This window comes from Bombyx mandarina, chromosome 19, assembly GCF_030267445.1.
Source record: "Bombyx mandarina strain Sakado chromosome 19, ASM3026744v2".
Taxonomy (NCBI): Eukaryota; Metazoa; Arthropoda; class Insecta; order Lepidoptera; family Bombycidae; genus Bombyx; species Bombyx mandarina.
This window is the reverse complement of record NC_143225.1, coordinates 10,994,968-11,016,398: the sequence shown is the minus strand read 5'-3', so window position 1 is coordinate 11,016,398 and position 21,431 is coordinate 10,994,968. Positions and strand designations below refer to the sequence as shown.

The following is a 21,431-nucleotide window of genomic DNA, read 5'->3' as shown; positions in this document are numbered from 1 at the left end:
AAAAGTTTAGGTTTTTTATTTATCTATTGAGGCACTCCGAAGTCTGCCGGGTCAGCTAGTAAATAATAAATGTATGTATTGTTTTCAGGTGCCTTCGGAAATTTTGGTATCCAAACCTACAAGGGTCATGATCCAGTATACCCCAACACGAAACAAACGTTATCACCTGCTCAAACACAAAAACAGACAATCTTCAATTCATTCAGTTACAATCCGAATTACAAATCAACACCCAACCAGTTTATCTCAACAACACCAAGACTTCAAACTACCGCCAATTTTAATAACAATTACTTTGTTTCGACCTTAGCCGATTACAAGGTTACACCTCCGCCAAACTCGAAAGTAGCGACGGCGCCTAAGATAGATCCCAACGCCGGAGCAAAAGATTCATTTAAGCCAAGCCCTCAAGATCCATTTAGCAAAAACTATGCGACAGACTTTAATAAAGTAACCACATACAATCCTGTGCAAACTACCACGACTGCAAACGCTTTTTACGAGTACAGCTTCCCCCCGCAACAAGCGTCACAATTACAAAACTATTTCGACCAACAGAACGCTAATTACAATTACGAACAGAAGAAACAGAAAGTAAATGACAATGTCGCTTCTAGTGTCAACCAGCATTCTAACCAATACGAGATCCAAAAAGTACAATCCGAAGCTATTTCGAATTCTCCCCGCCGACCTACGTACGAGGTTATTGAAACCACGGAGCCAGAAGTAAACACCCATTCGTCATCAGCAAGTTGGACTTTGACGTCTCCATCGTACGCGAATAACGACATTAAATCCACTGAGCAGTCGTTTAACAAAGAGGATTACGATAGTGCTTATACCAAACCGACAACAACGCCAATACCTCAACTTCCCGATGAGTATGCCATTGAGAATCAGCCCGATAAGAGTTTGGAACACTTTTTCAATTATGACGGACAAGTTGAATCTCAAAGTAGACGACCGCTAGGCGATGACTTTGAGCCAATCGGAAAACATAAGCTCAAAGATTATTACTACAGAGTGTCTACACCTGCTTACAATGAACAAAACGCGAAACGAACGAAAAATCCATCCGACGCAACTAGAGTATCTGTTTCTGTCGAAACAAGTACTTCGTCGAGCAAAGATATCAATGGAATACCATTAGAAACATTGCCTACACTACCTCCTAACCGCCATTTCAAACGACCTAGTTCTTCAGAGCCCCTTGACAAAGACAGAATTCGTAAAAGAAATAAGATAAGGAGACGCCGTCCTATTGGCAGTAGATCGAAGGAAGAGATCAGCACTCGACCTAATATTCAAACTAGTGAGATTCCGCAAACTACTGAAGTTGACGAGGTTCACACAATTAGGCCGAGAATCAGACCGACATATCAACCGAACACTACCCCGACTGTAACAACCGATTCAACTACAAGCGGTTTACCTACAATCACTCCCACGGTACCAGGCTTAATAAAAAAGAAATTAGTACACCGCCGACCAATCACCACTACTGAAAGAACAGAAACAACAACATCTGTACCAGTCAAGGAGGACTCGAGTAAAGAATCGTCAATTATGAAGATTACAAGTCGTCCACAATTTCCCAAGCTTACACCGTCTGTGTACGAAATACCGGATTATAGTCACAAGCAGGATGAAAAAGATACCCCTACTAGCGACGTTGCTGTGAGCATAAACGATTCATACAAAAACTCTGTGAAAAATGTTCAAGAGTTTTCATTCCATAAAGACGTCAAGCCCATCGAAGCTAAATTAGAACCAGTTACGAATCAACGTTATAGAGAAACTACAACTGAACAGTCTAGTGAATTCGATACAAACGGCGAAGTCACTACTACGATTCGTCCAGATACTACTTCTGTCGTTGGAAATGGTCAAAGACCTAGACTCAGGAACAAATATAATCGTCCTAAATTCAGCGTCAAAGACTATAGAAACAGAATGGGATCTACAACAAGCACTACAGAAAAGCCTGTTGAAAATACACCAAAATTGAGATACCCTCATAGAAGAGTACCCTACAATGAAAACCTTAACACTGAAAGTGAAACTACAACTGAAAAGAAGAGGTTTACTCCCAAAGACCCGAGACACAAGCCTGAAACTGACTTAAACGAAGAAAAGGAGAAAGAGATTCATTCAATTCGACAGCACTCTAGACAGAGGCACACTACGTCAGCTGATGAAGTTGAGTCGACTTCGCCGAAAATTTCAGCTCGCATTCGCAACGGTCTCCGCAGACCCCGTCCGACAGAAGAAACCACTGAAACTACGAGTCAACAAAGTACGGTCCACCACAGAAGACCTTTGAGAAAGAAAATCAAAGATTCAGAAATCGGAGAGTCCGTACAGGACTTTGCTGTGACCGAAACTACACCTTACGAAGTTAAAAATGAAATCACATCAGAAAGAACGAGATCCGAGAGTGCTATTATGAAAATAGCCGACAAAAAGCATCATGAAAATGTTGAAAATCTGTTCGAACACTCAAAAAGAGTCTCAGACTTAACTTTAGCCGCTAGTAAAGATTATAACAAACCGGGTATGTTCAAAACATTGGGAACAAACAGTAGAAGAATACCGAATTATTTCACCATAGCTACCGACGATCCAATTCTGCCCATAGAAGCATTCTTTCCACAATTAAATCAAAAGAAAGACTCCTAAACATAATCAGTGATTTTATACCAAAACCTTTTTTCTGCCAAAGCTATTGAAATGGGCTATTATTACTTTGTAGTATTTTAAGTAAGTTTATAAACTCGTGAAAATATGCAGGATTATCTTCAATTTGATTTGTATTTCTGTCTTCAAAGCATTTCCTAAAAACCAAGATGTACTGAAGTTTTAAAAATAATTATTTAAAACAGTGTTTGTATAGGTTTGTGTTTTCCAAAGATTCATCGCAAGGACTGCGGCAGTGCACATTTATTCGGCAATATATCTCACTATTTTTTAAATTAGCCAATACACGCTATCTGCTGCTAAAAGTGGACTGTTAAGAGAAGTAAAAATGGTTTCAAAATATTTCCAAACACAAGTTACTTTACTGATGAAATAATAATATTAATTCGTTATAAATATTACGCGAGTAAGTTCGTAACTCGCAAATCAGAGCATATTATGGCCAAACTAGGGGCATATTGTGGCCAAACTAAAACATAAATTATGGTCATATTATGGCCAAACTAGGGCATATTATGCTGTATGTATAAAAACCTTCTTAAAAGTTTTTCTGTCGCCAAATATTCCTAAATCTTGGCTGTTTTTCTATATGAAATATATTACTGTATTTTTGATACTTTCAAATTAGTGGTCTATTAAAAACTATTATAGCCTCATGTGTGTTTTGTATGTGATTATGAATTATGATAAACACTTATTGAACGTCTCATTTGCATGGTAGCTTTTAATTTTAATTATTTATTATATTTCAAATTTGTTTAAATGTAGGTACTGTTGTTAATTTCACATTTTAGAAACATAAAAATCTTATCATTAGAATGTTTTAGCATAGGTTAGCTACGAGAAGATGTAAATTCAATATTTATATTTTTAGTTTTTAATGTGTGTAAATAAAACTGTTTTCTCATAATGGTATTATATTATTTATTTTCTCTATTAAAAACAACATTTAAATAATTCTTAAAACATTGTTGGGGATTTTAATATATAAAAATATAAATAATAAATTTTCGTAGCATTTAAGCTGCGTTGGCTTGTATTTTGGACATTTTTTGAATACATTTCATTGCGGCTTGATGAATTGTTTTTTCCAGTTGATCTGTAAAACGAATAAATAAGTTGAAGAGATAAATTATTTGTTTAAACTCTGTCGGCCTAAAACCTTGGTAATTGAACTTACAAATTTACCAAAATTGAATTTTGAAATCTGTTGGTGACATCACTAGAATATAACAATAGAAAGATCGGTTTGTAGGAACGTGTCGCGCGCCATCTGTAGCCATTTTTCAACAACCAAATACGATTTTTTTTATTATCATTTCTTTATTAATTATCTTAATGGTAAATTCTTTAAATTATATTTTTCTATAATTACATCCTAAAAATGGACGTCCCAAGTCCAAACAAAAAAAAAAGAACAAACTTACATATTTTATGTTGTCCTTTGATCGGAAACCGAAGCCTCAGGCTGACAGGATTAGAGCAAATAAACACGTACGGACTGTCGCTCTCACCGTCCGGGTACCTGAACATATATGTGGTTTGTTATTTGTATTCTCGGGATATTATGCTCCGAACACGTAAAAGTCAAACACACCAATTCAACAATATAATAATATAATATGTGTACAATGTTCTATTATAAAGTAAAAAGAGTAAACAAGTCGCTAGGCACTACAAGGCACAAATTAAAACTAAAATTATAATACGTTTTACAATCAACTTAAGTCGACGCGCGCGAATTTTGTTGCATGACGTCACGGGACACCTGCGCGTTCGGGAACTCCGATCGCGACCGATGACGCCCGAGTGCCGCCGAGTGTTGCACGCTACATATATATATATTACTGGTGGTAGGACCTTTTGTGAGTCCGCGCGGGCGGGTACCACCACCCTGCCTATTTCTGCCGTGAAGCAGTAATGCGTTTCGGTTTGAAGGGTGGGGCAGCCGTTGTAACTATACTGAGACCTTAGAACTTATGTCTCAAGGTGGGTGGCGCATTTGCGTTGTACATGTCTATGGGCTCCGGTAACCACTTAACACCAGGTGGGCTGTGAGCTCGTCCACCCACCTAAGCAATAAAAAAAATAATGTACTCTATAAGTTTATAAAATTAAAATTTTAAAATTCAAAATAAAAATATAAATTTTAGCCTTACAATAGGACAAAGTGCACATTCAGTCTCTTTTAAATTATATTAAAAGCCTTAATCTTTTATGACTTAAAGTAAAAAAACCGAAACTGAAAAAATACAATTCATCAATTACATTTTTGGCGTTTATCAAACAAAAAACACGAACGAATTTTGGATTAAGCCACCTCAATTCTAAAGGTGCGGTATGTCCCTCAAAATACTGTATTTTCAGGGTTTGTTTTAATAAATTATATAAACCGAATGGTTTTGATTAGCTTCGGACGACTTACATCTTCCGATACTCCTCCTGGGGCAGGCAGTCGTCGACGTTGACGCAGCCCAGCAGACATCCAGTCGGGTAGAACGAAGGGAATTGCAATTGCTTTTCTGTAAACACGAAATATGAAAGTTTATTTTCAAAGTTTGAAGTCTTTGCGTTCTTTTTAGCCATTCGTCCGGTGGAGTGGTCTTAAAAAAAGGACTCTTTTTCATGTTGCATTTACTACATTGTTAATTAATTGCGAGAGGGTTTAGGTTGTGCTATCGGCTTTGTCTAATAGAAATACGTTTAAAGAGAGAGGGGGCGAGGAGAGGAAAAGGGGGAGAGGTGAAGGGGAAGAGGTGGAGAGAGGAAGAGGGGGGAAAGAGAATATTTTATTGCAAATTGGAGCACAATTGATATTTGTTATTGTATGTGTGCTCGTTTACGTGTGGGTCTTGCATGGCAGACCCCACCCTTGTCGGCGGCGTCGCGACCCTACCCCCCCTTATAGCATCTATATTATATTTTCTACCCTGTGTCAGTTATCTGTATCCAAATTTTTCTGTACGCAATGTCATAGCAGCCATCGTATAAAAAAAAGAGATGAATCCACCTACTAAGTGTGGTTCTTAAGCCCATAACCATCAAATCATCTAACCACCACCATTACATCATCTCTTTATCATTTTAGCATCCATCATGACCAAATCACAACATCATCGCCTAATTCATCCATCGCCATTCATCGGAATTCATTCATTCATTCATCCATCCATCGGAAACATATTAAAAAATAATCCACAGGCAGATATAAAAGCCATTCTAGGCAACAACCGTACTATCTAGAGAAATTCTAATGAAAATACAGCTGTAATATTTGCGCTGTTCTATTATCAACAATAATATTTACAGATATACATTAGATACATATAAGACTTACATACCTATACACATAAGTCGACAGTATGAAATAAGTAGCGTTCCTTCACTATCGCTAAGGTTTACCTGGATACAGGACCCTGTACTGGTTCTCCAGCGCCTTGATGACGTCCTGGTCTGGGGGCTTCACCGTGGCGGCGACCCACAGCCTCCCTCGGTGGCTCGTGTACCATGTACGACCTTCGTGGCTGTTTGAAGACGAGGAGTTTAAATATGTGCATATTATTATTTTTGAGATTTTCTGGCGTGATAACCTTTAAGACAAGTTTGTATTTTTTTTATTGCATACATGGGTGGACGAGCCCCCCACCTGGTGTTAAGTGGTCACTGGAGCTCATATACATCTACAACGTAAATGCCACCACCCACCTTGAGATATGAGTTCTAAATATAGTTTCGACGGCCGCCCCACCCTTCAAACCGAAACGCATTACTGCTTCACGGCAGAAATAGGCAGGGCGGTGGTATCTATCTACCCGTGCAGATTCACAAGGGGTCCTACCACCAATCTTATATTTTCTTCATAAATTCTGTTATAAGATGAAAAATGATACGAAGTTGATTAATTTTGAGACTTTAATCAATTTAGATGAAATTATATGAAACATAATCTCAGTAAAATTATATTTGTTTACTGAGATCCTTTCAGTGGACTCTTTTTGAAGAGCCCGAGAAGCTATGACCCGCGGCTTTGGTATAATTTACCCATATTTATACTTTTTCACTTATGAAAAACGATTAGGAAACAACCGCTGTTGCAGATTTAAGTCTGAAGAAGCACTAAATTAACATCATTCCAGATCCTGTGGACCGAATGGTAAGCAGTCAACGTCGCCCTAAGCACGTCGTTACGGATCCTCCCGATCCACTAACGGCGCTTTTAGGTACCTCAAACAGCGGTCATCGTTCTCATCGAACTCAGTTGCAGTAGGCAGCGGTTTGGCTCTGCCCTTGCCGAAGATCATGGGCGACGGTAAACACTCACCATCAGCTGGGCCGTATGCTTGTCTGCCTACATGACAACGAATAGGTAGGGAAAATAATCACGGCGCAACTGTCTAAGTATAAACCGAAATATTTGCACATTCACTACGCGAATTCCGTCACGGAAAAAATGTGGTATTATTTAAGTAATAAAAAAATAAATAAAATTTATGTAATTTATTATTTTTGTGATCATTTATTTCAGCAAGTGAACTACTTTTAATATCGCAATGCATTTTTTAATGTTAGCTTTGTACTTTGTACGATATATAAAAACACTAAATAAACCAGTTGCAATTAATAATCTAAATGCAACATTTTCAAGACAATTTACAAATACAAATTTATTTACTTGGGGAAACTGTATTTATAAAAAATATAATCCAGAATCCGGATCTTGACGTTTTTAGTTGTTTGCCAGTCTGGGAGCCAGCTGAGTACAAGTGATTAATGACATAATTTAATAAGGGGTTCAAAAATAACCACTCAGACAGCGACAACACCCCACTCTCCCCCGTGAAGGGGATCGAACGATCATCGAAGGCTGATGGTAGAACTACCACCGCCCGCCTCACGCTCAGGGTGCCGCGCCACGCCTCCTCATCGTGGTTGTCGATCATTCACGTAGTGTGAAGTTCTCGGTAAGAGCTTACTATAGAAATGATCCTATGAAGTAAGGTCTTGCCATGTTTTCGTCGAACCAAACTAGTCATTCAACTATTGAGAAGCTCGTCACCGCGATTCAGAAAACGGTTCAAGATTGTTCAGCGACATCTATTGACGACAATATGAATGACCATGAACACATGTTAACAATTGTCAAATTCTGAGGTTATGTTTGCTTGTGACCTCACGACGTCTAACACGACTTGTTGTGACCTTGACGTAGTAATTACTGTGTTGAATCACTACATAGTATAAAACAAAGTCGTTTTCTCTATTCCTATATCCCTATGTATGTTTAAATTTTTTAAACTATGCAATGGATTTTGATGCAATTTGATGAGGAAGGTTTATATGTATAATAACATCCATTAAATAGTGGAGAAATCAATAATAAATTACAGTTTCCGAAGCGAAACTAGGGCGGGTCGCTAGTAATGAATATTATGTTGTACACATATAGATAAATATTTAAAAAGCTATATTTGAGTTTTGCAAAAACTCTACACTTACATTTAATCAATGTTCATATAACATTTTTGCAAATCCATTCTAATGTTAAAAATTTTTTTTATTTTTTTTCATCTTACGTTGTAATATCCGATTTTAGTGTCTTATTCCTTAGTGAAATTTCACACTGTATTTGATCCGACATTTTTAGTTTGTAGATGCATTATAATATGTGCTTCATCATCATCATCATTTCAGCCTATCGCCGTCCACTGCTGAACATAGGCCTCTCCAATAGATTTCCAGTGCGACCGATCCATTGCCACCTGCATCCAACGAGACCCAGCGCTTTTTACTAGGTCGTCGGTCCATCTATGTGCTTAAAATATATAGCGTAAAAGTTAACCCAATTTTGTATACAGTATATATAAACTTTCCCATTCCATACAAATATGAGCTAACTTTTACGTTATCGAGAACGTTAAGAAACTCGCACTAAGCACAGTTTTTACAGTTACGCTTACAGTTTGATTCCTTCAACGAGCAACGAGGCCCAGGGCTGGTGCATGGAGAGGCACCTGCCGGTGTCGCTCATCTCCTGCAACTCGGCGTCTTGTATACGAGACATCTGTGAGAACCCGTTGGCTCGAACAACATTCGCATAATCCTCATTTTCCACTGACGGATCGAACTGAAAATATAAGAATTAATAGATTAATTTTGTTTGCAAATATGTATTGCCTTATTTAAAGTATAAATTTTTTCTATCTGTCTCGCGTACCGAGCTGTGTTTATTAAGCATGGGTTTTAGGTGACAAACAGAAATATGCCATAAAAAAAATCTTTTTTTTTATTGTGTTTGTATGTTATGTTTAATGTGTGTTATGTTTAAAAAGATCTATTTTTTTTTTTATTGCTTAGGTGAGTGGACGAGCTCACTGCCCACCTGATGTTAAGTGGTTACTGGAGCCCATAGACACCTATAACGTAAATGCGCCACCCACCTTGAGATATAAGTTCTAAGGTCTCAAATATAGTCACAACGGTTGCCCCACCCTTCAAACCGAAACGCATTACTGCTTCACGGCCGAAATAGGCAGGGTAGTGGTACCTACCCGTGCGGACTCACAAGAGGTCCTACCACCAGTAAAATAAGCATTCATAGATTAATTTTGTTTGCAAATAAATGTATTGCCGTATTTAGAGCATTCATTTTTTTCTATCTTTCTCGCGTATCGAGCTGTGTTTAATAACTTATAGCAAGGGTAACAATATTGGGTGACGAAACACAAATCGTCTTTTCGCATTCAAAGTGTACAATTGATGTGCCTTTGGAAAACATACAGCATTGTATTATGAAGAAGCAGTGTGTACTTAGCTTAAATTCCTTGTCTATGTCCAACCATAGACAGTCAATTTAGTTCCATCTTTAGCCGCTAGGTGCTGCCAGCAAGTATAAAGGAAGCGCAGCCATCTTTGATCTACATAGCGTTGTGTACTTTCGTACTGTGAAGTCGCAAATCCACAAATATTTATTCGACTTCTTATTAATTGCAAAAAATATTTATTTTGTGTTTCTATGAGTGTTATTTTGCAATCATTACGAGTATTATTTACCAATCCTATCATCGGACGCCATGAATCACGCGTCATCTGTTGGATGTGATGTTGAGTCAAACTCCATAATTTCCGAGAGGGAAGATGTCCAGGCGAGACGCGATGGAGACGCCTCGCGTTCGAACAGCTCGTCAAGCGAAAAAGAACAAAAGGAGTCTCTGCGTAAGAAACGACGGGATTCAAAGGTAACGGTCGATCTTCGAATCGGCTCGTTATCCCACCAGGTCAGTGACGTTGTAAATCTAATAATGCATCAACTGTGTGTAACAATTGAATGTAACGAAAATTGTTGTAAACAAATTGATCTCGTCAATACGGAAATTTTGACAAAAACACAACAGATTTAAACTAATAATCTTTGTAACATAATTACTGAAAACTTTGGCAAATCGTCGTACAAGTTATCCGTAATAGCGTCTTAAATTGTATGCGGAAAAAAGGGCCGTATGGATAAAAATAAGACGTCAAAGTTTAATTTCCGTGATCTCTAACAAAGTATCCGGTTGCCAACGCACCACTCATTGAGGAATTTTTGTTTGATAATACTAAATTGAAATCTATTCAGTCCCTCGGAGGGCTACAATCCTATTTGTCACAACCTCGTACAAAAGGCAAGCCAAACATTATAATCAATTATAGTCTGTAACATCTGGCACAATCCAGAGGGGGCAATTGAAGACACCGACGGGAGGCACTGAGTGCCACCAAAATTGTAATAATTTGTAAACCATGTATGATTACCAAATACCGTAAAAAAAAAAAAAAAAAAAATTTGCTTTTTCTGCGGAAGAAAAGCGACGGATCAATGCGTCCAATTTTCGATTTTCGAGAGTTGAACAAGGTCGTAAAGATAAAACACCTCTGTTTTCGGACACCTCGGTACCAAACTTTCTCCACCCAGGGGACTGGATGATAAAATTGAACATTTCTCAGGAATATTTTTCTAGTATCGGTCGCAAAATTTCGTCGATACTTCTTGAGGATCAGTACCAAGGTACCAGTCTCAGTACCTTCAGGAAGGAATCGTTACCTTCTTATGAGTTAGTATGAAATGACATGCCTACCCTTCGGTCTGGCTTCAGAGCCACACCTTTTTGCTTCTATAACATGCGGGTCGCAGAGACCTTGCGTGCAAAGGGAACTCGAGTGCTAGTGTCTACCTAGACGACTTCCTTTTGGTCGACCAAGACAAATCCAAGTTGAAACTTCAGGCTGCAGAAGCTGTGAAGCTTTTGGATTAACCTTTTTTGCTTCCATAACATGCTGGGTCGCAGAGACCTTGCGTGCAAAAGGAACTCGAGTGCTAGTCTACCTAGACGACTTCCTTTTGGTCGACCAAGACGAATCCAAGTTGAAACTTCAGGCTGCAGAAGCCGTGAAGATTTTGGATTATCTGGGCTGGCATGTCAATTTCCATTATGTAGGGTGCTCGGTCGCTCGGTCGCGGAGACATTGCGTGCAAAGTAGAGTGCTAGCTTACCTACACGACTTAATCTTGTTTCACCAAGACAAATAAACGTTTTTGTTCCCATAGCATGCTCGGTCGCGGAGACCTTGCGTACATAGGGAAGTCAAATGTTAACCTACCTACGCGACTTTCTCTTGGTCCTTGAAGACAAATACACCTTTTTGCTTCCATAGCATGCTCGGTCGCGGAGACATTGCGTGCAAAGTCGAAGTGCTAGCTTACCTACACGACTTGATCTTGTTTCACCAAGACAAATAAACTTTTTTGCTCCCATAACATGCTCGGTCGCGAAGACCTTACGTACATAGGGAAGTCAAATGTTAACCTACCTACGCGACTTTCTCTTGGTCCATGAAGACAAATACACCTTTTTTGCTTGCATAGCATGCTCAGTCACGGAAACATTGCGTGCAAAGGGATGTTGAGTGTTATCCCACCTACGCAAGTCCCTCCTGGTCCATCAAAAGAAGTCCAAGTTGAGTCTTCAGGCCACATAAGCTGTGAAGCTCTTTGATTATTTGGGCTGCCAAGTCAGCCTTACAAAAAATCAATTAGTACACTGGTTCAAGAGATGACATGGCTAGGGATTCGATGAAAAATTGCGAGAAATAAAGTGGCCACTCAACAACATTCTAGCTCAAACTCTGACGGAATTACATCACTCTATGTTAACTTGCAAATTTTCTTGCGAAGTTTCAAGAAAAAACACCCCCGTAAAAAACAGGCCATCGTGCATGTGTTAACAATTAAATGCAGTGCAGACATTGCCGATACACAAAACCAACCATTTCCTGGCAACAGAAGCTTCGGACATGTGTACGGGTTACAAATGCAGTGCTGACGCGGAGCCACATGTCAAACATTGCCGAGACACAAAACCAACCATTTCCTGGCAACGGAAGCTTCGGATATGGGTAGGGGTTACAATTAGACAAAATATTAACGTCCTGTCTATGGTCAGCTCAACAACTGAAACGGCTCAACCACAAAAGAGCTATTTGCAATGGTAGTGACAATCAAAATGAATCTGAAAGTATTTCACTAGCGGTTGACCTTTCGATTTTTAAACTATGCGATAAGTTCAAGATAACTGTCAGCTTATAATCTCTCGGGGAGATACAACATCGTAGCCGATAGGCTATCACGAGGAAATCAACCTGCGAAATGGCACTTTTTACCACAAGTGACCACAAAAGTTTTTCGAAAGTGGGGTCATCCGGATATAAACCCATTCGCCGACCAAGATTGGATATCTTCAGCAGACCGTAGAGGATGCAACTAGCATGGAGAATTCCTCCTCTCAACCTTTTCCCCAGAGTACTGACTCACTTCAACAGTGTCTAGGGAACCTACCTGGTAGTGTTTCCAGACTGAGCGAAAGCATTTGGGTTTCCAAGCCCTCAGATCCCGAACGCTAGATAGCTCGCACGAAATCCAAAACCTGCCTCCTCCACAGGGTAAACATTAACCCTGAAAGCTTAGAAACGGGGGGGGGGGAGGTTGTACAAATAATAGACTGGTCTACACAGGAGAAGATTTATTGAAAATTAGCTGGTGTCAATCCACTTTGCCAGCATACTTACCAGCAACTAGAAGATGGTGCATATGGTGCTACAGTTTTAAAATTGATCCTAAGTCTGCAGATGTTGCCAAATTCTTTTTTCTTTTCCAAAAAGAAAATTTTGCCTGTAAAACAATCCTTCTGCATAAAGCAGCGCTGTCGACTTTCTGTGGACAACATACATGTAGGACAGCAAACATTCTCAAGCTCTCTAATAAAAATTGCTATTCTAAAAAAGCCATCGGAATAACTAAACAAAATTCAACTACTTATTACAACTTTACTAAGTATAGTCCCATTCACATGAGATCCGAGAATAGTTCTAAATTGGTTTTCTTCAAACCCAGCCACCAGATCACGCCTCAAGGTAGCTTGAAGGACACCAACAACCATGTTGCTGGCTACTGGACGCAGATTTAATAACCTTACTTTGCTCAACATTTCTAAAGACAGTTTCTTTGATAACAGAGAAAAACATCTTTCTGATACCAGTCTTTGGGTCTAAAATTGAAATCGTCAATAATCTGCATAAGTGCTTTCTAAACATGAAACTAAAGACATGCCCAGTAAAATTCGTAAGGACTTTTTTCTAACAATGTGTGTTGTCACAAAAGTGGCATACCGTACTGTAATTGGAAACTGGTCTTCGTTCAACCTTACGAGGTAGTGGCATCAACCCATCTCTAAGAAGTTGTAGATCAGCAGTAGCCTCTGAGATGGATTGATAATGAACCAATGGACGAAATACTTTCTAGAGGCAATTGCAAATCATCCAAACGTTTACAATAATTATTGCCGAATAATAGAGCTTCCTAAAGATCCTCACGATTCTTTTTTTCAAAACATTTACTCATCATTTACTCCTGTTGTATATACATCATTTATACAATTTATACATTTTCTTGTATATACAAGATAAAATGTTTATTACAAACTTATAAATATTTTTTAATTATTGAATTAACATGAAAGTTAACAGCTGTGTTTTTTCGATTTAATAATTATATAAATTATGAACATTATCATTGCGCTTCATAATTTTATTATAGCTTACCTATTTCATCATAGCGTTGTGCTTAATAATTTCACCAGCAGATAACAAACACGTCTTCATAATACAATGCTGTATGTTTTCCAAAGGCACATCAATATTACGGTTTTACATAACAATAAAACCGATATTATGTGCCGAGAAGGAAAACATACAGCATTGCAGGAAGTTCTTCCTGGTGAAGACTATGAAGATCAAAGATGGCTGCGCTTCCTTTATACTTGCTGGCAGCACCTAGCGGCTAAAGATGGAACTAAATTGACTGTCTATGGTTGGACATAGACAAGGAATTTAAGCTAAGTACACACTGCTTCTTCATAATACAATGCTGTATGTTTTCCTTCTCGGCACATAATATCGGTTTTATTGTTATGTAAAACCGTAATATTTCAAAAAATATTCGAAATTGAGTTAAACATTTGGTATCACCAGTATTTTTCTAATAAATACTGTCAAAAGAGCGTAGTTTTTTTTTTTTTTTTGTTTACCTATGTTTTGACTACTATTAACAAAATTAATACATAATTTTATCTTACTTTAAAAGACAGTTAATATAACTGGTAAAAAATAAAAAATAAACGTTGCAAAAATGATAAATATAAAAAATATCACATGTTAAACCTTTAAAACACTCTCCTGTAAAATTAGTAAGTTTTGAGATTATACAGTTTTAATGCGAGAAGACGAAATGTGACATTTTTTTTATTTATTGCTTAGACGGGTGGACGATCTCACAGCCCACCTGGTGTTAAGTGGTTACTGGAGCCCATAGATAGATAAGGTAGGTGACGCATCTACGACGTAAATGCGTCACCCATCTTAAGAAATAAGTTCTAAGGTCTCAAGTGTTTCTTCTCAACTTATTATAAAATTTATTTTGATAGTAAAGTATTTATTTTATTTTAATTCTATACTATTTATGTTAACGAAGTTTAATGACTTTTGTCCATTCTGTTATTCATCGGAACATGCTAGAATGCGTACTACCCCTCTAGTAATTTGGGACTGATTAATCATCCTTAGCGGCATCTAAATCCTAGTTTCTAACCCTTCAGATAATAACTGTCACCAAGCAATGTAACTATACCGGTGTTCGAATCCAACAAGCAGATAGGATTTTTCTAAAAAATACCTACTTGACATTTATTTAAGAATGAATAACTTTTTTTTTAAATTGCGCGTTTGCTGATAGCATTGCTTATGAACCCACACGGGTATTTACACCTAGGGAGGGTAGGTACCCCTAGGGATGGCAGGTACCCCTAGGGATGGTAAGTGCCCCCAAGGATGGTGACGGTACCAGTAGGAGTGGTGCGTTGACCCCGGGCGCCACGTCCCGGTCCGGCGGCCCGGCGGCGGCCGCGTGCGTCTGCAGCGCCCCGCCAGCGGCCCGTGCTCCCGCGGTTATGTCTCTGATCTTGTCCTCGTCCACATCGTGGTCTATGGTTTTGTCTTCCAATATCTGCCGCCCTGAAGACACCCAAAATTCACAAATCACTAAACCTGTATTTCGTTTGACAGCATTCTTTTTAGTACCTATATATTTTTTAGTATTTCCTATTTTTACGTTTTTTTGTCATTATATTGTTTCTTTAGTTCCGAATTCATAACAGTTTTCGTGGTCACCGACAACAGTCGTCAAACAAACGAACAACAGATTTGACAGAATCCTATATCGCGCTAATGATATTTTCAAGACCGGCGTACATATTATATAACTCAGTGGTGTAGTAGTTATAGGGCCTATGACTGTTGAGCCGAGGGTCGTAGGTTCGATTCCCACTTCGGGCAAACATTCGTGTGACGAACAGGTAGGTTTGCTCTTTGTTTGGCTGTTTATTATCTATAAATGTATATATTAAAACATGTATAAGTATGTTTATCAGTCTTTGGTACCCGTAACAAAGGAAATATTAATTATTGTTATTATGGGTATAATGTTTAATTTTAAATATACAAGTTCCGACCAACTGGACCATCAGTCCGCCGATCAAAAACATGTAAGGTTTTGTCGTGTAAAGTCTATGTTATTTTTCCTACTCTCCTATAAAACGACCAATTATGAGGGTAGATTGGATTTCATCCCGTTGGAGTAACGAGTTCGCTCGCCTGTCCCGAAGCATAGTTCCCTCCTTTTTTTGAAGTGAAAACTTCTTTAGAATCGTTGTGATTTCAAACCGGATGCAACGGAAAAAACGACAGGTAAGAGACACAAATACAAAAATGTGTAGGATGAAACCAGCAAAGAATGAGACAGAAATATACATACTATTTAATACAGCGCCATCTGTGAGATTTTTTAATACTAACGTGTGTGTGTGCGCTCTTGTAGTGAATTATAATTTAGGATTATACGTGAAATTAAAATATCAATTCACAGAGGGCGCTACCTTACAATTATTTACTAATGACAAAATTTTACATATACTTAAGACGTTTAGGATAATTGTATTTTAATTTTGGAAGGTTTCACTTCTACCACGTGTGAATTGCACACATTTTTTTTCTGATAGCCTTGAGAAGCTTTGTCAGCGTAACCGGCCGAGTAGGTGAGCTCACGGGGCTCAAACCTGACGTTCGCTCAAATGCTTCAAATCAAATCAAATCTAATCCAAAAAAAATTATTCAACATAAATGAAATTACATACATGTTGAACGTCAAAAAGAACTACCGCCAATTCACAAAAACTAGCCTCCGTCCTGAGAAGAACTGGCAAGAAACTCAGCGGGCATGGTTTTTCTTTTTTATATATTAGATTATTTTTTTATTTTCGACTCGACATCAGACTCACCTGCGAAATCGAAGGTCATCTTCTTGTTCAGTCTGGACGCGTGCTTCTTCTCGTGCAGCGACCGCTGGTACTTGTCGAGTTTGGCGCGCTCCTCTGAGCTGAGCCACACGCTGTTCGCGTTGAAGTAGTCACTGTCGTCGTCAGTGACGCGGGTGCGACGCTCACTGGAAACGACCGTCGTATTGCAAGCGGTGTGCTCAGTGTGAGTTTTTTAACGTTCTCGATAGCGTAAAAGTTAAGCCAATTTTGTATGCAGTTTGGAACAGCGCCCCTAGCGGCTAACGTAGGCAAACGTTCCAACTCCATACAAATATGAGCTAACTTTTACGCTATCGAGAACATTAAAAACTCGCACTAAGCACACAATATGAGTTTTTTAACTTCGCGAACGCGTAAAAGTTAACCCAAATTTGTATGCAGTTGGAACAGCGCCCCTAACGGCAAACGTACGCAAACGATCCTATTCCATACAAATATGAGCTAACTTTTACGCTATCGAGAACGTTAAAAACTCGCACTAAGCACACAATATGAGTTTTTTAACTTCGCGAACGCGTAAAAGTTAACCCAAATTTGTATGCAGTTGGAACAGCGCCCCTAACGGCAAACGTACGCAAACGATCCTATTCCATACAAATATGAGCTAACTTTTACGCTATCGAGAACATTAAAAACTCGCACTAAGCACACAATATGAGTTTTTTAACTTCGCGAACGCGTAAAAGTTAACCCAAATTTGTATGCAGTTGGAACAGCGCCCCTAACGGCAAACGTACGCAAACGATCCTATTCCATACAAATATGAGCTAACTTTTACGCTATCGAGAACATTAAAAACTCGCACTAAGCACACAATATGAGTTTTTTAACTTCGCGAACGCGTAAAAGTTAACCCAAATTTGTATGCAGTTGGAACAGCGCCCCTAACGGCAAACGTACGCAAACGATCCTATTCCATACAAATATGAGCTAACTTTTACGCTATCGAGAACGTTAAAAACTCGCACTAAGCACACAATATGAGTTTTTTAACTTCGCGAACGCGTAAAAGTTAACCCAAATTTGTATGCAGTTGGAACAGCGCCCCTAACGGCAAACGTACGCAAACGATCCTATTCCATACAAATATGAGCTAACTTTTACGCTATCGAGAACATTAAAAACTCGCACTAAGCACACAATATGAGTTTTTTAACTTCGCGAACGCGTAAAAGTTAACCCAAATTTGTATGCAGTTGGAACAGCGCCCCTAACGGCAAACGTACGCAAACGATCCTATTCCATACAAATATGAGCTAACTTTTACGCTATCGAGAACATTAAAAACTCGCACTAAGCACACAATATGAGTTTTTTAACTTCGCGAACGCGTAAAAGTTAACCCAAATTTGTATGCAGTTGGAACAGCGCCCCTAACGGCAAACGTACGCAAACGATCCTATTCCATACAAATATGAGCTAACTTTTACGCTATCGAGAACATTAAAAACTCGCACTAAGCACACAATATGAGTTTTTTAACTTCGCGAACGCGTAAAAGTTAACCCAAATTTGTATGCAGTTGGAACAGCGCCCCTAACGGCAAACGTACGCAAACGATCCTATTCCATACAAATATGAGCTAACTTTTACGCTATCGAGAACGTTAAAAACTCGCACTAAGCACACAAGTCACTTATATGACCACACCACACGGAAACCTCACGTTTCTTAAGCACTACACACGGCGATAGATAAATTCAACACGACAATAGTAGATAAAGTTAATATTAAGTAAAATCAAATAACCTTACCACTAGTGAAAAAAGGGTGGTAGTGAATTATAAATAAATATTAATCCACTAAACATTTTTGAAGTATTTGACAAAGGGAAAGCAGACAGTCTGAATGATACTGGTCAGACCTTTTATAAACAATGATGCATGCATTGTTTGCAATTCAGGCAGCTGTCAGATATTTTCTGTTCTGAGATAGCTATCTCTACACATTTATTAAATATTCCTGACAGCACTACACCATTGGGACATCAAGCCTCAAGGTCGATGAAGACAATCACCTTCTCACATCGATGGACTTCCATTGCCACTTACTAACCACAATCACACCACGTAGGCCACGAGAAAGAGCAACCGACAACACAAAAAAAATTGTAATCTACCTTGTCCTATCATATTCCAAAAGTCTATTTCTATGCACCAGAGCATCCTCCCAGCCCTTGGGTCGACTCTTCTCCATAAGCGACTCCATCAATTTAGCACTAGCTTTGGTCTTGGCATTCAACTCCCTTTGTTCTTCTGGAGTGCAAACCTGGAATATTTAACAAATATTTTTAAACATAAATTATTATGTATTTACAAACGAACTGTACCACTGAGAGACACCAAATAACATGAAATTTTAAACACTAGATTTTTATATAATGCAGCTAAGCTCTTGATTATTCCAAACTCAAAGGCCCAGAGAAAAAGTCAAATTACCGAACATTCTAAATAGCTGAATTTTAAATAGTAGGAGAAAATGAAGTAAACAAAGCCAGTTGAACAAATGATTGAATACTTTAAGCATTTGTACAGTTACTCAGAAATTCATTTTGAAAAGAAGTCAAATAAATTTGTGAACAATTGACCGGGCTATATATTATGTATGTAAACAACTAATAGGTGCATGATAAATGCTTCATATTATAGAGGACAGCAGAGCCCGTACTTCAAATTATTGATGTCTGTGGGTTTTCACTTCATAAAAAGTGTGATGTGAGCTGCCCATCTTAAGCTAGTAGTCTTTTATTCACATTTTACCTTGATGATGAACCCCATTAGCAAACTAGCAACAAATCTGGCAAAACAGCTATTATAAATAACAATTATAACAAATTAACACTATCACAGTTTAACGTATAGTTTAATTATGGTAAGCAATCAACAATGAACTTAAAGATAAGTAATTGAGGTAAACACAATAAAACACTTGTATATATCGACTAAAGGACAAATTTTTTTTGGAAGCGGTCAGTCTGCGGCATTTCTGCTACTCCGCCCACAAGCATGCTCCCAAAGATCCACAAGGAGTAACCAAATGGGATGCGTGTGTTATACAATTAAATTAATTTACAAAAGTTAAAACAAAGTATTATGAAGACTTTACCAAGCTGCCACAAAACAGACAGGGGCCGGAGCCTTCCTGCCTGCAGACCACTCGTCCGCAATGTAGGCAGTTGTTGATCAGCTCATGTTTTGAAGCTTGACATTCACAGCGGTGTCTTCCTGAAATAAAATGAAAACTATTTTCTAGTTTTTTTTATCATTAGAAACACTCATGGTATAGTCTAGACTTTTGAGTGGCAACTGTAGTTCATTGAAACCACTAAAGTAGATACTCCACTGTGGTTTCCCAGATTAGACAAGGACCACACAGAGCCCAAAATTTACATAACTCTTAACTGGGTTATACCACTATTATTGGTTCCACACTATTAATATTTCACAAAAATAGTAACACAAAAGTAGTAATAGAATAATTATTTTATTTAGAGTCCAAAACTCCTACTTTAATTGTTTTTATTTTTTATTCTTTAGTTGGCTATTATTTGTATACCTTTGAGCATCACAACTTGGGCATTCTTCCCTTCTTGTGAGTATAGATTGACATATTTTGTTTTCTTCTTAGTTTTACTTTCAGGCTCGCTTTGTGTAGGCACTGTTTCCTTGACGATCGCCTCTTGTTGTACCTTGCCTTTTGATATTTTCTTTTTTTGCTGTTTAGATGTCCCGCCTATATTTGTTTATAAAAAATATTCCATAATACAAAACCGTATTAATAATTTTTTTTTAAATGCATCCATTGTTATATCGAATACAAAAAAGCTACAAAGAATTGTATATTATTTTACCGCAATATGAGTAGTCTCACTACATGCTAATAGCTACAGAATTTAATTGTCTGTCTTGTTTATTATATTGGCAGAATTGCAAAATGAAAATTAAACAAAGTGACCTAATCCCCTTTATTTGTGTATATGTGTAGCGATTGTGTAAATTTGTGTAGTTAGATCTGTGATGGCTTGGTGAATGGTTGCTGGGTCATTAAATCAGCTTTTATACATTAATAAAAAAATGTACATGACCTTTAATAGGAAACTTCAGCCTTATGAATTCGGAGAAAAAGTTTTTATGTTCAGAATTATTGAAGTCAATCAAAGTTTTCATGTATTCAGTTAAATCTACTTCATTATCTATTGACGAAACATACCTAAAAAACAAGAAAAAGTAATACATAAAATGGATTTATAACATTCAAAATTTTTATATATATATACATAATTTTATATTTCCGGTATTCTAACTTTATTAAATCGTCAGGCACTTCAAAATCCAAAATTGTAGATAGATTTTCCCTTATCCATTGCTCCATTTTAATTGAGGATGGATATTATTCAAATGCAAAGATGTGTCGTACAATAAAGAATTATAAATATCAAGTTAATTAATCATTAATCGTAGGTAATCAGTTTGTTCAATTAATGTTTAATCGTGTAAGTATCGGTATGAGTTTGATTACACGTAGGTACCTATCAGGAACAAAATAAAAACATCAACTTTTTTTCTTTTCTCTCATCGGACAGGCAAATAAATTCTAGCTCATACATTGAAATATTTGAAACAAAAACTGAAACCGTATCTGTTATTTGAAAAGTGAAATGGAATTAAGCAATAAAATAATATAATGTACCATATATTAAAATAATATAGAAATAAATGAGTTGAGTTGTGACAAAACAACAAGATGCTAGGCTAGATGAAATAAAATAACCTT

The 21,431-nt window shown here is 37.8% G+C and overlaps 2 protein-coding genes, 1 long non-coding RNA gene and 1 other non-coding gene across 5 annotated transcripts in view; 1 reads left to right on the top strand and 3 right to left on the bottom strand.

Moving 5' to 3' along the window:
- LOC114249665 (uncharacterized) overlaps nucleotides 1-3,604 on the top strand; it is a 36,814-nt gene extending 33,210 nt beyond the window's left edge. Inside the window, exon 4 of the mRNA XM_089735057.1 lies at nucleotides 89-3,604. Within this exon, the coding sequence (XP_089591183.1) occupies nucleotides 89-2,679 (2,591 nt within the window). The 3' untranslated portion in view covers nucleotides 2,680-3,604. The remainder of the gene's footprint in view (nucleotides 1-88) is intronic.
- On the bottom strand, nucleotides 3,597-21,175 carry LOC114248786 (activating signal cointegrator 1). Its single transcript, XM_028182565.2, has 12 exons — nucleotides 20,962-21,175; nucleotides 20,743-20,867; nucleotides 20,214-20,390; nucleotides 19,764-19,882; nucleotides 18,778-18,926; nucleotides 16,620-16,783; nucleotides 15,128-15,297; nucleotides 8,655-8,821; nucleotides 6,100-6,221; nucleotides 5,123-5,219; nucleotides 4,125-4,222; nucleotides 3,597-3,796 (listed from the first exon to the last, which is right to left on the bottom strand). Exons 1-12 carry the CDS (start codon nucleotides 21,027-21,029, stop codon nucleotides 3,717-3,719), a joined length of 1,536 nt encoding a protein of 511 aa, XP_028038366.2. The 5' UTR covers nucleotides 21,030-21,175; the 3' UTR covers nucleotides 3,597-3,716.
- LOC114241083 (small nucleolar RNA U3) lies at nucleotides 7,499-7,700 on the bottom strand. Its single transcript, XR_003624549.2, has one exon. It is a non-coding gene; the product is annotated as a small nucleolar RNA U3 (small nucleolar RNA).
- On the bottom strand, nucleotides 12,870-15,119 carry LOC149500882 (uncharacterized). Of its 2 annotated transcripts, none has more exons than XR_016324640.1 (2): nucleotides 13,399-15,119; nucleotides 12,870-12,943 (listed from the first exon to the last, which is right to left on the bottom strand). It is a non-coding gene; the product is annotated as an uncharacterized LOC149500882 (long non-coding RNA). The 2 variants fall into 2 exon arrangements; XR_016324641.1 differs by having other exon boundaries at nucleotides 13,831-15,119.
- Nucleotides 21,176-21,431: the final 256 nt, after the last annotated feature.